The sequence below is a fragment of the Natrix helvetica genome, assembly GCF_964273705.1.
Source record: "Natrix helvetica genome assembly, chromosome: 3".
Taxonomy (NCBI): domain Eukaryota; kingdom Metazoa; phylum Chordata; class Lepidosauria; order Squamata; family Natricidae; genus Natrix; species Natrix helvetica.
This window is the reverse complement of record NC_138549.1, coordinates 177,856,333-177,873,243: the sequence shown is the minus strand read 5'-3', so window position 1 is coordinate 177,873,243 and position 16,911 is coordinate 177,856,333. Positions and strand designations below refer to the sequence as shown.

The 16,911-nt window shown below is 49.6% G+C and overlaps 1 protein-coding gene across 1 annotated transcript; it reads left to right on the top strand.

Annotated features, from left to right (window-relative positions):
- Nucleotides 1-4,842: 4,842 nt before the first annotated feature.
- LOC309389587 (eppin-like) lies at nucleotides 4,843-16,070 on the top strand. Its single transcript, XM_081948139.1, has 4 exons — nucleotides 4,843-5,038; nucleotides 7,464-7,640; nucleotides 13,853-14,023; nucleotides 15,106-16,070. The coding sequence occupies exons 1-4, from the start codon at nucleotides 4,954-4,956 to the stop codon at nucleotides 15,114-15,116; spliced, it is 444 nt and encodes a 147-aa protein (XP_081804265.1). The 5' UTR covers nucleotides 4,843-4,953; the 3' UTR covers nucleotides 15,117-16,070.
- Nucleotides 16,071-16,911: the final 841 nt, after the last annotated feature.

Sequence of the window (16,911 nt, the reverse complement as noted above, 5' to 3'; positions counted from 1 at the left end):
AGCTTTAAGACTTGTGGACTTCAACTCCCAGAATTCTCCAGCCAGCTGAAGAAGTGCACAAGTCTTGAAGTTGCCAAGTTTGGGGACTCCTGGAGTGGGGTTTTGGGAGGAGGAGGAGGAGGAGGGCTGTGGGATCCTTTGTGGCCTCTGAGTTTGGTCATTTTCTTGCAGATGTTTCATTACCAAACTAAGTGAGATCATTCGTGCTAGAAGGGGTAAGGGTTTGCAGAGAGGAGGCATACAGGAGGAGGAGGGTGGGCAGGAGAAAGAGCAGGAGAGCTGTGGAGTCCTTGGTAGTTGGTGAGTTTGGTTGCTTTCTTGTAGACGTTTCATGCCCCAACTAGGTAACATCATCAGTGCTAGAAGAGAGGGGGCCTTGTGGAGAGGAGGAGGAGGCTCCTTGGCGCTCTCTGACCTTGGTTGCTTTCTTGTAGACGTTGCATGACCCAACTAGGTAGCATCATCAGTGCTAGAAGAGAGGGGGCCTTGTGGAGAGGAGGAGGCTCCTTGGCGCTCTCTGACCTTGGTTGCTTTCTTGTAGACGTTGCATGACCCAACTAGGTAGCATCATCAGTGCTAGAAGAGAGGGGGCCTTGTGGAGAGGAGGAGGAGGAGGAGAGCTGCGGAGTCCTTGGCGTTTCCTTGCAGGCGTTTCATGACATAACTAGGCAATGTCTTCAGTGTCAGGGTGATGAACAGTTGAAACGAAATGTCCTCCGCAAGCCCTGATAAAATTGTTTTTAGCCAAAGTGGGACTTAAAACTGAGCTGAGGTGGAAACCTCCGAGAAAGACGCATCTGGAGGGAGGGAGGGAGGGAGTTGCGTTGATAGGGTTGCTTAAGCCACTTGTTGAAAGCACCGGAGAGGACGTTGCCTCATAAAATGTATGGCTTTCGTTAGTGCTCAGAGTTTGGGAAATAGAGGTTACGGTTTCTTAGGGCAGAAACATCTGTGCCATGAGACAGAAGCCTGTGTCTCTGTTACGGGAATCCCCTTACTCGGTTTTTCTTAACCATAATTAACATTTACTTATGTTAGCAAGCGCTGATATGGGTGACGCTGCAGCCGTGCCACCACTGCCCTATGGGCATCCGTTGTGAGGGAAGTGCATCATTGCAACGTGGGTGATGACGGCCGCCCCTTTTTTGCCATCCTCCTCATCTCTTACAGCTGACATCAATTGTAGCGATGGGAGACTTTAGTCCCCTCATCATTTGTGTGACTTGTCTTGTGGACCACAGTTGTCATGAAACGGGCAGCAAGCAAAATCTAAAACATAAAATAAAATTTGATTTGATGTAAGCAAAGAAGCTCTCCTTGATACTAATTCATAGATACGTTTAATTGAAGTTTCTGGAGGAATTGTTTTAAAGGAAAGAAAAGTACATCTTAGTAGCCAAACATGCCTTTTGGATTTCAAGTCAATTTAAATAAACTCAGAGTAACAAATAAGAAGGGCTCCATGCAGGGCCAGATTTAGATGAAAAGAGGCCCTAGGCTATTCCACTTATGGGGCCCTTTCACCTCCCATTTTTAAGTTTGTAAATTACATGAGAGATAATAAAATACATCATTACTGTGATATATATCAATATATTAAATGAAACATGTTGTAATTGGTACTAACCTTTATAAAAAATGTGGCACGGATAATAAATAAAAATAAAAGGCCCCTCTTGATCTTGAGGCCCTAGGCTGAAGCCTAGTTAGCCTATAGGAAAATCCGGCCCTGGCTCCATGGCTAGAGCAGGTCATGGGAAGAGGAACTCCTAAAGAAGGAGACACCAGAAAGAGGGCTTCTCGGTTGAGCAGGGGGTTGGACTAGAAGACCTCTGAGGTCCCTTCCAGCTCTTTTCGTCTGTATTCTGTACAATTCCAAACAGTGAATTAAGAAGAACAAAAATGTGGAGCTCAGATGCCCAACATTTATGTTGCTAAGCATATCAGTTGTTAAGTGAGTTTTGTCCCATTTTACGACCTTTCTTGGCACAGATGTGAAGACCTGCAGCTGTTCAGTTAGTAACATGGTTGTTAAGTGAATCTGGCTTCCCCACTGACTTTGCTCAAACATTAACCAGTTGCCAAGCGTCTGAATTCTGATCGCTTTAGCAGAGGGAGCCTGCAATGGTCCTGTCTCTTTTTTCAGTGTCATTGCAACTTCAAATGGTCATTAAATGAATGTTTGTAAGACAAGGACTATGGCTACACAACAAGCTTAGTGAAGACATTAAACAAACCACAAAAAGACACATACAGAAAACAGACTTTGAGACTCTAGAAAGAGTGCAGAGAAGAGCAACCAGGATGATGAGGGGACTGGAGGCTAAGACATACGATGGACGGTTGCAGGAACTGGGCCTGGCTGGTCTAGGGAAGAGAAGGACCAGGGGAGGCACGATAGCAGGTTTCCAATATTTGAGGGGCTGCCACAGAGAGGAGGGGGTCATGGTGTTTTCCAAGGCACCCCAAGGCCAGACAAGGAATAAATGGATAGAAACTGATCCAGGAGAGATTCAACCTGGAAATAAGGAGGAATTTTCTGACAGTGAGAACAATTAATGAGAAAACCTCCAAGGTCCCTGCGAACTTTGTTATTCTGTTATTCTGTTATTCTAGTTTTATATTTATCTTTCTATCATTTGTAAGCCACCCAGAGTGCCTTAATGGTGAGATGGGTGGCCAATAAATAAATAAATAAACAAACATACATACGTGTGGATTTTGAAAGGGTAGGAGTGGGCAAATCCTAACAGCTGGGTATCCACCTGCCTGGTGCCCAGGTGATTGGCCTCCAGCCTGAACTACCAGGAAACATAATTCATTCATTCATTCATTCATTCATTCATTCATTCATTCATTCATTCATTCATTCATTCATTCATTTGTCATTCATTTGTCATTCATATGTCATCCATCCATCCATTCATTTGTTATTCATTCATTCATCCATTCATCCATTCATTTGTCATCCATTCATTTGTCATCCATCCATCCATTCTGTTCTCAGCTTGACTTCAAGTGACTGTTGCCATTAGACGGATGGCACCTCAGTCATTTCCCAGGTGCTGCCTGTAATAGTCTCCACCTTGTTCTACAGGTAGACCTCGACTTACAACAGTCCATTTAGTGACCATTTGAAGTTACAACGGCACTGACAAAAGTGATTTATGACCGTTTTCACACTTACGACCGTCACAGTATCCCCATGGTCACGTGATCAAAATTTTTGTCAAGTGGTTCCTATTTATGACGGTTTCAGTGTCCCAGGGTCACATGATCCCCTTTTGCGACCTTCAGACAAGGGAAGCCGGATTCACTTAATGACCACATTACTCACTTAATAATTGCAGTGATTCACTTAACAACTCTGGCAAGAAAGGTCATAAAATGGGGAAACATTCTCTTAACAACTGTCTCATTAAGCAACAGAAATTTTGTGCTCAGTTGTGGTCATAAGTTGAGGGCGCCTGAGGACCCAAATCGAGACGAATGGCTTGGAAGAGTGAGCGCCATGGGGGCTCTGAGCCTGTTCCTCGGGCGGCTCATGGAGAGGGGCTCAAGGGCCCCCCGTGCCCACCTGAGAGCGTGGCAGGGGGTGGAATGGCAGGTTGGGTTCCAGGCGAGCAGGTGGCAACCCACGAATCCTGCAGACTGGAGGAGGTGGGAGTGGTGAGAGGACCAGGAAGCACGAAGGTAATTTGGTCTCCTTCGTGGTTGCCTTTGAGTGGGCCAACCAGTTGGAGAAGATCTTGGAAGTCATCAAGAATTGGCTCCTGGACAAGGCGGAATCCCTTCCTGTTGACTCCCAGCTGGTTCCAAGGAGGAAGCGGCCAATCTTCCACGCCAGATGCAGCCACTGGCCCTGTCAGAGCCCTGGATCCTTGAGGATGGGGTGGGTAGTGTAGGAAGTTAAAGCCCACCCCTCTCCTAGAAGAATGAAACATCCTGGGAAATGCTGAAAAAGGCAGAATATTATAATTTCCCTGGATCAGAAATGGAGAAATGTGTTTTGAGGCAGGAACCAGACTCCCTCCTAATAGCCCCCACCTTTGTCAATGGGCCCTTTAAAGGCCTGAGCCAGTCTAGTCTACATAACAAAGATCTCCCCTTTCCACTCCAGGGTGATGGGATTAAGGCATGATAGTATGCCCTTTACCCATCTCACCCCACCTGGCACCTGGGAAGAAGCCATGCTCAACTAAACGTAGACTCACAGCCTGGAGAGTTGCCCCTGCATGGCCCCCTGGGAGTCTGACAACCCATCAGAAGACAAGATCAAAGGCCAGAGAGGCCATAAAACCAGGGACTTTCAGCATCTCTGCTTCTCTTTTCTTCTTCTCCCAACATCTGGAAGGATGTGATCCCCCTTTTCCGTTCAGGAGTTCCAAGCCATGGGATCCTGTCCACCATTAAAAACCATCTTTCCAAGCAGCCTCCGTGTCTCCAGAGTCTTTTCCCCCACTTGGAGCTGAACCCAGAAGGACCTTTCTTCCAACAGTAGGTTCACAGGGAAGATGGGCTGAAGGCGTCCACGGAGGTTCTCCCTCCAGGAGAAGGACTCAGGTGGGCTGCCATCTTTAGCTCCCCTGTACCAGCTGGGTTTCTCCTGGTGGTCAAGAGGCCGCCTGGCTGCCTTTTCCAACCTCCAAGCCAATTCCACGCAGGGTTGAGGCACAGGTCCACTTGGGTTGGGCCACCCCTGCTTGGCCTGCACCTCACCTCCAGCCAAGCTGGCTACGCACGTGTGGGAGCCTCCCAGCTCCTCCTCCTCCTCCTCCTCCTCCTCGGTCGGGAAACCTGTCTGGGCAGGGCTTTAGTGGGGAGTCCACACAGCTGCTGGGAGAGGCTCCTGTCAGAGTTGGCATCCAGGCAGCCCCGCCTGTTGGGCTCTTTAAATCCACCCCGGCCGGGCTGTGGGGCTCAGACGCAGAAGCAGCTCCCTCCCGCAGCAGCATGAAGGCCCAGAGGCTCCCCCTTGCCCTCGCTCTGCTTGTCCTGGGTGCCCAGGCAGCCTCCTTGGCCGGCAAAGAGGACCAAGGTGAGTGCAGGCAGCCAACGGGAGGGCCTTGCCTTCGAACGGGTGTACACACACACACACACACACACACACACAGACACCAGTGCACTGCTCCCGGCTGCATCTCTTTCAGCTGCCCCAAATGTCCTACTTTGTAGCTGGGCTTCCAGGCCCCCAGGTGCTCAGGACACCTGCAGAAAATATGAGAATGTGCAGAAATGAACAGATTAACGTTAGCAGTAAAAGAGAAAGAGCAAACTGAATGTTATATGATTTGGGATGTATTTTACCAATGGTTGGAGAAAAAAAAAAGGAGTTTGGAAATGAAGAAAGCTAAAAAATAAGTAGACACTTAAAGTTATAAAACTGTTAGTATGTGTATGATGAGAATAATGAAGTTTAATGTTGATATATTACTAGAAGATATTAAGAAGAAAAACGGTGAGTTTTATAATGTTTTTAAATGCTCAATATGTTATAATACTAAACTAAGGGAAATAATGTTCATCTGAAGATGAAAGATGTGGCCAAAGAGGAACGATGTTGCACAGAGATGCTTGTACCCAGACGACACACTGCTTAAGGAATGACGGAAGGTTTATTTTTGTCATTGAAAAATAATAACACTTTTTTTTTTAAAAAAAGGGCACCTGCAGAACAGTGGGTGATCCAACCCCTGCAGCCTTAGAATCTCCCCTGGATCCCACCTGCCATGCCCGGAACTGGCTACGTGGGGAACGAGCCCTTGTGGGGGTCCCCAGGCCCCCAAAGTCCCTGAGAGCTGGAGCTCCCCTTTTTCCTGTGTGTGTGTGTGTGTGTGTGTGGGGAATACTTGGTTCTCCTGGAATGGAAGAATCGGCCTTTGGATGGGCCTCTGTTTTCAAAGGGGGCCCTCAGGATGGGGCCAAAACTTTAGGATGGCAACCTCGATGGGGCATTGAAAGCTGAGCCTGTTTTGTTCTTTCTCTTCACCTGGGACCTCGGTTGATTGTGGTGGACAGAGATTATTTCTCTATTTTTTGGACATTGTTCATTCTAACAATACTAGATGCTATTCAAGAATGCAGTCCTTGGAAAAGAAATAGACAGAGATATAGATAGATAGAGATACAGAGATAGATAAATTATATATATATATATATGTTGTATTTGTACTGATAAATAAATAAAGGGAGACTAGTATAGATCTATTTCGAGCTAATTAGCTCTCATCAGCTAGCCATACCCTTACTGGGATTCGAACCTGGGCTGTATTATATCTTAGGCAGATAGGTTCGAATCCCAGTAAGGGTATGGCTAGCTGATGAGAGCTAATTAGCTCGAAATAGATCTATACTAGTCTCCCTTTATTTATTTATCAGTACAAATACAACACAAATATAAAAAGGCAACATTAAAAATAAAAATATGGTTTTCTGCCTGCATGGTCTTCTGTGATAAGCCGAAGGACAGAAATGAGGGAGTAGTGACCTTCCTCCCATATTTAGGCATACCAGGGGTTGTAACACAAATACATATATATATCCCAGTAAGGGTATGGCTAGCTGATGAGAGCTAATTAGCTCGAAATAGATCTATACTAGTCTCCCTTTATTTATTTATCAGTACAAATACAACACAAATTATATATATATACTTCCAATTCTACGCGGGAGAAAACCCGAACAACCAAAGACATACATACATACATACATACATACATACATACATACATACATACATACATATATATATATGAGAGAGAGAGAGAGAGAGAGAGAGAGAGAGAGAGAGAGAGAGAGAGAGAGAGAGAGAGAGAGAGAGAGAGAGAGAGAGAGAGAGAGAGAGAGAGAGAGAGAGAGAGAGAGAGAGAGAGAGAGAGAGAGAGAGAGAGAGAGAGAGATTTTATACAGTATATTTAGAAACTGCCCAGCTTTCTCAAACAGCAACTCTGTGCAATCCTCCCCTCATTCTGGGGTTCAAGAGTGGGAGGTTCCCCTCCCCCTCCTTCCTTCTTCCTTCTTTCCCAACAGCCCTATGAGTTAGTTGAAGACTTGGGGCAGGGGGTTGAAATCCAGGACCCTCAAGAACCTTTCTAGAGAACCCCTGGAGCCTTCACCCAAATATTCAGCCGCCTCCACAGAAGTTAGGGCAGGCTCCGCATTCAGCTAACTGCGTAGCTGCTAACAGTTGACAAAGACTCGATGGTAAATCAGCCATTCACCCACCCACTCACCCACCCACCAAGTGATCAATCAATCCACCCGTCCTTCCATCCATCCATCCATTCCTACTCAACTGACTTCTGGACAGACTGGATCTGCCTTCTCGTTGGCCAGAGGACGGAGAGAGCTAATGAAAGTGAAGGATGTCTGGGCCAAACACTTCCAAAGGGGAATTAGCCCCCAGGGTCCCTCCTCCCCCATTGCTCTCTCCCTGGCCTTCACTTCTCCTTTGTTCTTTACAGCTAAGGAGGGCTTCTGCTACAACGTGCCTCCCTTGGGAGACGTCTTTGACACCCAGGACTGCAGCGCCTGCCAGAAGAACGCCTCCTGCTCCACCTGTGCCAGGGATGACCAGTGCCCAGGAACCCAGAAATGCTGCCCGGGAGACTGTGGCTACGTCTGTGAGGAAGCCATTATGGGTGAGTTGCCCCCTCAGCCTGCCCTTTCCCTGTTTCTTCCTATCGGTCAAGGAGGGGAGCCTCCTTGGCAGCCTTGGTGGCTTTTAAGACCTCCCAACCAGGGCAGGCTTGGAGAGGTCTTCCTTTCATCCCATTCCATTTTGGTAGAAGAAACGGGGGGGGGGGGGGCTTGAGCTCTCTGAGCTTGGTTGTTTTCTTGCAGACGTTTCATGACCCAACTAGGTAACATCACCAGTGCTAGAAGGGAGGGGGTTTACAGAGAGGAAAGGGAAGACTGGGGAGTCCTTGGTGGTCTCTGAGATGGGTTATTTTCTTGCAGACGTTTCATGACCCAACTAGGGAACATCTTCAGTGCTAGAGGAGAATGGGGTTTGTAGGGAGGAGAAGGAGGATTCTGGGGTCCATGGCGCTCTCTCAGCTGGGTTGTTTTCTTGCAGTCATTTCATGACCAAACTAGGTTACATGATCAGAAGGGATCATGGGCTTGTGGAGAGGAGGAGGAGAACGATGAGTTTCTAGGTGCTCTCTGGGCTTGGTTGTTTCCTTGCAGACATTTTATGGCCGAACTAGGGAACAACATCAGTGCTAGGGAAGAGTGAAGTTTGCTTTCAGTTTATATTCTAGTAGCTTGCCCTGTTGATGTAGGAAGAGGGAAGGACACAGGCCAAGCACTCCAATGTAGGAAACAGTTTATTATGCATAAGAACCGAACAAAGAGAAAACAGCTTGTCCGGACCCCGAATGGTTATCAAAAACAGGGTTTTATACCCCACATTACGTATACAGTTGCTGATTGTTACATTTGACATATATGGCTTGGTAAGGAACTGAAAATGCTTAGTACAAATCTTAATTACCGAAAGGGACAGAAAGGAAAAGGGAGGGGGCTATATGCATCCGATGAATTATGTTAACTATAATGTTTTAAGGGAGGAAAAGGGGAACAAGCAGCAAACAGGATACATTCGTCTGGGTCAGCCTGCCTCGTTACAGATAAAAATAATCATTAGCCATGTCAGCAATTCCTACAAGAAAGGAAATAAAGTTTTTGGACATGATCAGACTTTGATAGGCCTGGGCCTGTAGCCTGATTTTTAGGCCTGAACCAAAGTTTTAGGCCAGTGATGGCGAACCTTTTTTGGCTCGCGTGCCACAAGTGGGGGGAGCGCAGGGGGGTCGAGTGCAGGCGTGCCGCACCCATAATGCAACGCGCGACCCCCCCAGTGCGCATGCGCGCACAATGCGCGACCCCCCCATTTTTACATTTTTTTTGCCCTCGCCAGGCTCCAGGGGCTTTATAGGAGCCTGGGGAGGGCGAAAAGAGCCTCCCCCCCCCCGGAGGCCCTCCGGAGGCTTCAGGGACTGTCCGGAGGCTTCCCTGAAGCCTTCGGAGCGCTTAAAACCACCCTCCGAGCAAACCGGAAGTGACCTTTAGTGAAATTTAGGCTATCTCACTGTGGTGCTCTTAGAGGCTCTTTGTTTGGGTTGTTTACTGTTGGCTTGCTTGGCCCTTCCTTGATTGGGGCATTGATTACTTCTTGATTGTTGGCCTGAGGTCAACCTGGGAGTTAATCTCTGCTCATTTGGGTGCTGAGGGGAAGGAACAGGCGTCCCTTGGGGCTTCCGGAGGTGTCCCCAGTGTTTGGAAGAGGCTGCAGAGGCCCCATCTTTCACCTGCCCTCAGCACAGCAAAACTGATCCAGGTGCCTTGCCTGAGCAGGGCGGGGGTGGGTGGGTGGGTGGGCTGCAGCCCCCAGGGCGGGCTTCCTGCTTGAAGCCATTGGCAAGGGTGGAAACTTGTGGCCCCAGAAGAATGGAAATCTGTCTCCAACATCTCCTCCATCCACACCGGCCGTCTGCTCCTAGCTGACCAGAGACCAGGAAGAAACAGGGAGTCCCAGCCTACCAGAGATGGTCCCACGGGGACGGGAGGAAGCCTGGGCCTGTGGGAAGAGGAGGGACTCCTAGCTAGGGGTCCCCAATTGCCTTAGTGGAGCCTCATGGCTGCCTTTGGCCCATGCTCCACTCCTCCTGGGCTGGGCCTGGCCCACTCCAAGCCAAAGCAGACACGAATGAAACAAGAGTGGCTCTCACAAAGTTCGTTTAGTGACTGCTATAACAGCAGTGGAAAAAAGTGACTTACGACCAGTTTTCACACTTATGACCGTTGCAGCATCCCCGCAGTCACGGGATCAAAGTTGGACCCTTGGCACTGGGCTCAAATTTACGACGGTCGCTGTGTCCCAGGGTCACGTGATCCCCCGGCCACCAAACTCAATGGGGAAGCCATGTTCACTTAACAACCATGTTATTAACTTCACAGCTGCAGCCATTCGCTTAACAACCGTGTCTAGAAAGGCCATAAAACGGGGCACTTAACATTTTAGGAACAGTAATTTTGGTCTCCATTGGCGTCCTATGTTTTTGTAAGTTTTGCAAGTTTTCCGTAACTGCTTTTCAGTTGGCTTCCCAGGTTCCTTTCTAACAGACTCGGCCAACAGCTAACTTGACTCTACTCTGGCACTGCTGTCTCCAGGCAGAACAAGGCAGGCATGGAGCCCACCAGCTCTTCCTAGGAGACACTGCCCTCAAAGCTTAGACGTTGCGAGGGTCAACCTCCAGGGTTCCTGTGCTTGGATGGATCTTTTCCTCTCTCTCCTCAATTCCTGCCTGATTCTGCTACTCTTTGGAGGTTCCCTCTGGGATACCCTTTCCTATCTGCTCCGAGTAGCCTCTAGGAAGAGCCTCCATCCTCCAGGTCAATGGCTGCCCCAAATGTGATTTTTGCAAAAGGCAACGGGACATTCTGGGTTTTTTCCCTTCAAATCATTTCGCTTCCCATCTAAGAAGCGTCTTTGGTGAATTCTGATGTTAGAACCGAAGAAGCTTCTTAACAGAATAAGAGGGGAAGAGGGGAGCTTGGAGGTCTTCTAGTCCAGCCCCCCAGATGTGGCCCACTACTGGGCATGGCCTATTTGAAATTGGGCTCTACAAGTGCAAACGCACACACAGCTCAACTTGCACAAGCGGCAGGCTGGCGGGCACTTTTGCATGAGTGTGCCCGCCTGGCAGTTGTGTAAGGGCTGCGTGTGTGGCTGTGTGCTCTGTTCCACTGCTCACACGGCTCAGCTTCCCTCTCCCCCCTGCAGTCGGCCAGTCAAACCTCCTGCTCAAACAGGGAATCCTCTTCTGGACAAACGGCTGTCCGGTCCCTCTTCAAAAGTCTCCAGTGTCTTGGATGAAAAGCAAGAGGTTTTTTCAAGGAAACACAAAACCTCAAGAAAGTCCAGTTGCCTTTTCGAAAAGCCCCAAAGTGGAGTTGCAACTGTGCACCTGTGTCCAGTGCCAACTCCCCTGCGGAAACCCAGCGTCAGGGTTCCAAATAGCACCCAGAATTAAATCAGAGTCCAAGGCAAAGTGTTGCTTAAAAGTTCCAATTTATTAAGAGAGCCACGTTGGCACATCTGGGAAAACCCGAATCTGAAAGCTTTCCGGTTTCCCCCACCCCACAAGCCCATCCCATGGTCCAATCTCCCTTTGCCACGCGGGCAGCTTCCACCCATCCAGTTCCGGTCAGGTGCAGAGACAAAGGATGACCTTGGCTTTCTAGAAGGAATTTTGTTATGGCTGCATGTCACCTAACTGCCTACAATCCCCCCTCCCAGTTTCCCACCATAGAAAAGGCGTAGCAGAATAATAGAAAGTGTGGCAGGCCTGAGACCCGAAAGAAAAGATGGCTGCAGGCCTGATACCCTCCCTTTCCAGGGCTTGAACCCCCCCCCCTCCAGCTCATGGCAACTTCCTCGCCAGCCTTAGGTTGAAGGGGGAGCATGGAGGGAGGGAGTTTTTGGCTGTTTGGGGAGGGGGTGAGAATGCCGATACCTGCCCCACCACACTTCTCTCTTGCGTGCCTGACATTTCTTCCAGTTTCTGGGCTTAGTGCTGGAAGGGAATCTCCCCGATGTGTCATCACGGCCAGGGTGGGGCTGTTGACTAAGCAGGGGCACGTGGCCAGTGTGGCATTCCTGGGGGAGGGAGTGACACAGAGCTCTGGAGCTTTCATTCGTTCTGGCCTCCCCCCATGCCCCAGGGAGCCGCCCAGCTGCTTGGCTTCTTGCTTTGCTTGGCAGCTCTGCGGATTTGTTTATCCCTCACTTGCTCGTTCCTTCACTCCTTCCTCTTTCCCTCTCTGCCTTCTGAGAGTCTGGAGAAAAGGAGGACCTGGGGGGGGGGGGGCAGGATGGCATTCTTCCAGTATTTGAGGGGCTGCCCCCAAAAAGAGGGGGTCAACTTATTCTCCAAAGCAGCTGAAGGCAGGACAAGAAGCAACGGATGGAAATAAATCAAGGAGAGAAGCAACCTGGAATTAAGGAGAAATCTTCTAACAGTGGGGACAATTAACCAGCAGAACAACTTGCATCCAGAAATCGTGGGTGCTGCTTCATCACTGGAGGATTTAAAGAAGAGATTGGAGAGATTGGTGTAGGGTCTCCTGCTCGGGCAGGGGTGGGCTAGAAGACCTCCAAGGTCCCTTTGAACGCTTGTTATTCTGTATTCTGTATAAACACCACACTTATCACTGCAAAAATGAGAAAGGCCCTGGAGGCTAAAACATATGAAGAATGGTTGCAAGGAAGAGGAATGTTTAGCCTAATGGAGAGAAGGATTAGGGGTGACTTGAGAGAGTCTTCCAGTATTTGAAGGGCTGCCCCAAAGAAGAGGGAGTCAAACTGTTCTCCAAAGCGCCAGAAGGCAGGACAAGAAGCAACGGATGGAAACTAATCAAGGAGAGAAGCAACCTGGAATTAAGGAGAGACTTCCTGACAGTGGGGACAATCTACCAGTGGAACTGAAGATGCCTCCAGAAGTTGCGGGTGCTCCTTCCCTGGAGGCTTTTAAGAAGAGATTGGAGAACCACTTATCTGGAACGGCATAGGTCCGGGGCCAGCCCAGCACTTTGGAGGCTGTGGGGTAGGAAGGCACTGCCGCTCACCTTCCCTGCGTGTGGCTTCACAGACTTTATTGGTTGTCTCTTCTCCAACAGCTGACCAGGCATTGCTAACTCTGGAGTGGGAATGTGCTGCGGAGTCCCAGACACTGATTTCCCCAACTGTGTGTTGGGACCCCTGGCCAAGTGCTAGGAAGTCCGCCAAGCAAGTAGAGGGCAGATGTGTGGCGGAATGTAGTCTGGATTCCAGGAGGGAGAAGCTGCGTTCCAGGGAGCAAAGAGGCAGCAGATAGTTTGATTGGGAGGAAGGGAGTGAAGACGGCTCCTCCCTAGAGATTCTCAGAGCACTATTTATAATATGCAAATTGTAACCTTTAATCTGGCAAGATTCTGTCTGTAGCTGAGGAACCATGAAGGAAACTGCTGGAAAGCAACTCCATGTATCTTGCATGGTTCCTGGGAGACCTGACATCCTGGTAAGACATAAGTCTACCATGTCACCCAAAGGATAGGACTGGCTTTGCACAAGGGAGGGCAAGGCAGCACTTTCATGGCCTCAGATAGTGACACATCTCACCTTTTACTATGGGCTGGAGACAGCCAAGCCTTCTCCTGCAAAACATCTCCCCTCCCCCAACCTTTCTGAGAAGATGGGTGTCCAGATGATGCCGTGCATTCTTTCTTGCCCCTTATGATGAGGAGGATGATTGCTACTCTTTAACAACTTTTAAGAATATTTCAGAATCAGAACAGAGCTAAAAAGGGCCTTGGAGGTCTGCTAGTCCAGCCTCTTGCTCAAGCAGGAGACCCTGGACCACCCCAGACAAGTGGCTGTCCAGTCTCTTCTTAAACACCTCCAGGGAAGGAGCAACCACAACTTCTGGAGGCAACTTCTCTTCCACGGGTTAATTGTCCTCTCTGTTAGGAAGTTTCTTCTTAATTTGCTTCTCTCCTGGATGAATTGCTTTGCATGTACCCCGAGTGCTTCTTCATCGGAGACATATTCCTTCTATGTCTAATCACACTTGGTCAAATAAAGTATTCAATTCAATGACCCTGGGGTTGGCCTCAAGATGGCGCCACTGACCACAGCCTCCCTGAAATGCTCTCGGTGCATTTGAAGTTATTTTTTTAATTTTCTGTAACTCACTGCAGATTCCATGCAGGGACCTTTCTAGGACTATTTCTCCTCCTCCTTAGAGGACTTCTAGAGACAATTTCTCTTTGACTCCTGTCTCAACTTGTGTCTCTCTGGCTGATGCAGATGTTTGCCAGCTGCCCTCCGTCTGTGGCATCTGCAAGGCGATGTTCCCACGCTTCTTCTACAATGCTTCCACGCACACATGTGAGCGGTTCATCTATGGGGGCTGTGGTGGCAACAAGAACAATTTTGATTCCGAAGACGAGTGTCTCACAGCCTGCAGGTTCAAAAAAGGTGAGTGGTAACCTCTGGCCAGCCGAAAGCAGCTATTGGGAGGATCCAGAAGGTAGACAGTTGAAGGCACTTCTCGTGGGCCTAGCAGAGGGCACCAGCGATGATCCTCAAGATCTTCTCTGGAGCCACACGACCCTCCCTTTTGAAGACCCCTCTCAGTTGGTGATGATGTGGATGCTTTGAAATACTTTGCCTGGATTTTGGCTTTTTTTCCTGGCTGGGGAATTCTGGGAGTCCACAAATTTTAAAATTGCCAAGGTTGGACATCCCAGGTCTAGAGGGTCAGGATTCCCACTGGAGGTTGGACCCAAGACTTGACCCTACTAGTCTTAAAGTTGCCAAGGTTGGATGTCTCTGGTTTAGAGTTTTCACCCAATGGGTATCTCCCCTGCTATTTTAAGGGATGGAGGAAATATCCATCTGGGTGAGTTCCAGCTGGAGGCTGATTGGAAAGATGGTTTTATGATGAAGCAGAAGCACAGGGCTTTGAGGTCCTGGGCAGCTGATCACATGGAGTTGAGGGGGGGGGGGGCTATTTATACCTTCCATTGGGTTTGGCACTTGAGCTTCCTGTTCCTGTGCAAGAACATGTACTCTATGGGCTGTTGTCAGACTCCCATGTAGGGGGTCATGTTTGTCTGAGCTAAGTTTGGTTGAAGTTTGGAGGGTGGTGCAATGTCCTTAGGAGATTGTGCGATGCAGTGAGCTCTGTGTCTTAGTGGGTTAATCCTCTTATGTCCTGGAGGGTCATTTCTTAATCCCCCCCCCTGGAGCTGAAGACTTTATCTCTTGTAGATAGGCTGGCCCAGTCCTTCTCAATGGGCACCAAGTATCTGCTGGGGGGAATGTGCTGAAGCTCTGAGTTTCCACCTCCCTTAAGGTTTTTATTTCTCTTTTAGGGGAAATATTTTATCCTGTCTTTTAAAATATTCCTCAAAACATTTCACTCTTCTAGGAGAGGGGTGGGTGCTAACTGGCTACACCAGCACGTAACATCCCTGTGTTCCTTGATGACTCATTGCTAATATCCGGGCTTGTCTCCATTGCCCCCTTAGCCTGACCCACCCTCCTTCCGTTTCCAGGGAGCGCCTAACTGTTGGCTGGAGCAGAGATGGCAAAACCACCACATTGGACTCCCGACTCAGCTGTTTTCCCGGAGCCCCTGACTCTGCCACCGAGATGGGAAGAGGGGTTGAAGCGGCCTTGTCTGCACCCCCCCTTGTGCCCCTCCATACACTCTGTGCTGTGTGCCTGTGCAGTTGCCCCCAAAAGACCCTCCCTCCCACTCCCTGGGCTGGTTCTGATTGGTGTGCCCTTGGCCATGCCCCTCCTCCTCAGGTGATGCCCCTTCTGCGGGTGTTGAGATAGGCTGGTCCTGTTTCCCCCTCCCTGCGGATTAGGCGAAGGGACCAGCAGTCCTGGTCAGTCTGGCCAAGGGGACTCCCTCTCACGCAGGCTCCCCTTGCCTTGCCCCCAGGAAGGGCAGTGGGGTCTCAAGAGAAAGGGGGATAGAGGGTTCCCCAAACACAGGGAGCCCTTGGGGTCTGGCTTGGCTGCAACGGGGCCAGAGCTCCCACCTTCAGAGGAGAGAGAGCTGGGGGGTAGCCCTGGGTCAGCCCAGGCACAAAATGTCCCCATCCTGACTCAGGCAGCCCTGAATCTGAGGACGTCGTGCAGGCAATGGCTGAAAGGTGGGCTGGAAACCGGAGACCCCTCCTCCTGCACACTCACCGCTCACTCTTTGGCAGCCCAATGTGCCTTACAGGGCAGAGGATTGGGAAAAGATGGAGCAGAGGGGTGTGTGTGTGTGTGTTTTTCTGCATGCATGCTGTCCTGGAGGAGACCTGGGATAGAAGGCTGATGAATGAATGAATGCATGAATGTATAAATGAATGGCTGAACCATCCAACCGAACCCCAAACTCCAGGGCTCAACCAACCAACCAACCAACCAACCATCCAACCAACCATCCAACCGAACCCCAAACTCCAGGGCTCTGCTTGTACATAATGAAAGAAAACATTAAAGGCGCTGAAACTTTGCCCAATGGTCTGAACGTGGCTGTGGGAGACTTTGGTTCGTGTTTGGTCAGCCGATAGCAAGAAGGAGCCAGAGGGACCGCATTCCAGCAGTCCTGCAGGAGCAGGGGAGGGAGGAGGAGGAGGAGGAGGAGGGAAAAGGAACACGAACATAATGGAAGGGACCTGGGAGGTCTTCTAGTCCAACTCCCTGCTCAAACAGGAGACCCCATACCATTCTGGACAAGTGGCTCTTCAGTCTTTTCTTGGAAGCCTCCAGTGATGAAGCTCCCATAACAGAGGTGGGGGCTTCATTCAGCAGGTTCTGATTCTGATTCTGAAATAATCTTAAAAGTTGCCAAAGTAATCATCACCATCCTTATCATAAGGGGTAAGAAAGAATAATTATTCAATTATTCTGAGGAGGGGGAAATGGACAGCCAACCTTTCGGGCAGACCCTTCCTTATCCTTCCTTCTTCCGCAGGTTCATTAGAAGGCAGCATTTCCCTTGCCCCCCCTCCCCCCTCCCGCTTATTTGCATCCTTGGGAGGAAGTGAGGCAAAAGTGTGGTAAAACCCGATGGGCAGAGAATCCGTGGCTCAGGAGGCAGAGTCTGCGCTGCCCTTCCTCTTCTTCCACCAGGGGTCAATTGGAGAAAGCCCAGGATCTCTTGTCCCTCTGAACATGCTCAGAGAATCCTTGGGTTGGGATGGTCCAGGAGGGACGGAGATCCTCAGGGCAATGGCCAACAACCCTTGCTTCAAACCCTCCAGGGAGAGGGGGGAGGGGGGAGGGGGGCAGGGATGGTGAGATTTCATCCAGGGGAATCTCGTGCAGAGCGAGGATGCTCCCCCCCCCCCCGAGGATAC

What these genes read in the sequence shown, in the direction of transcription:
- LOC309389587 (XM_081948139.1), top strand. Translation starts at nt 4,954, where the DNA reads ATGAAGGCCCAGAGGCTCCCCCTTGCCCTCGCTCTGCTTGTCCTGGGT. An exon ending in GGCCGGCAAAGAGGACCAAG is followed by an intron (nt 5,039 to 7,463) that starts GTGAGTGCAGGC and finishes TGTTCTTTACAG; the next exon opens with CTAAGGAGGGCTTCTGCTAC. An exon ending in CTGTGAGGAAGCCATTATGG is followed by an intron (nt 7,641 to 13,852) that starts GTGAGTTGCCCC and finishes TGGCTGATGCAG; the next exon opens with ATGTTTGCCAGCTGCCCTCC.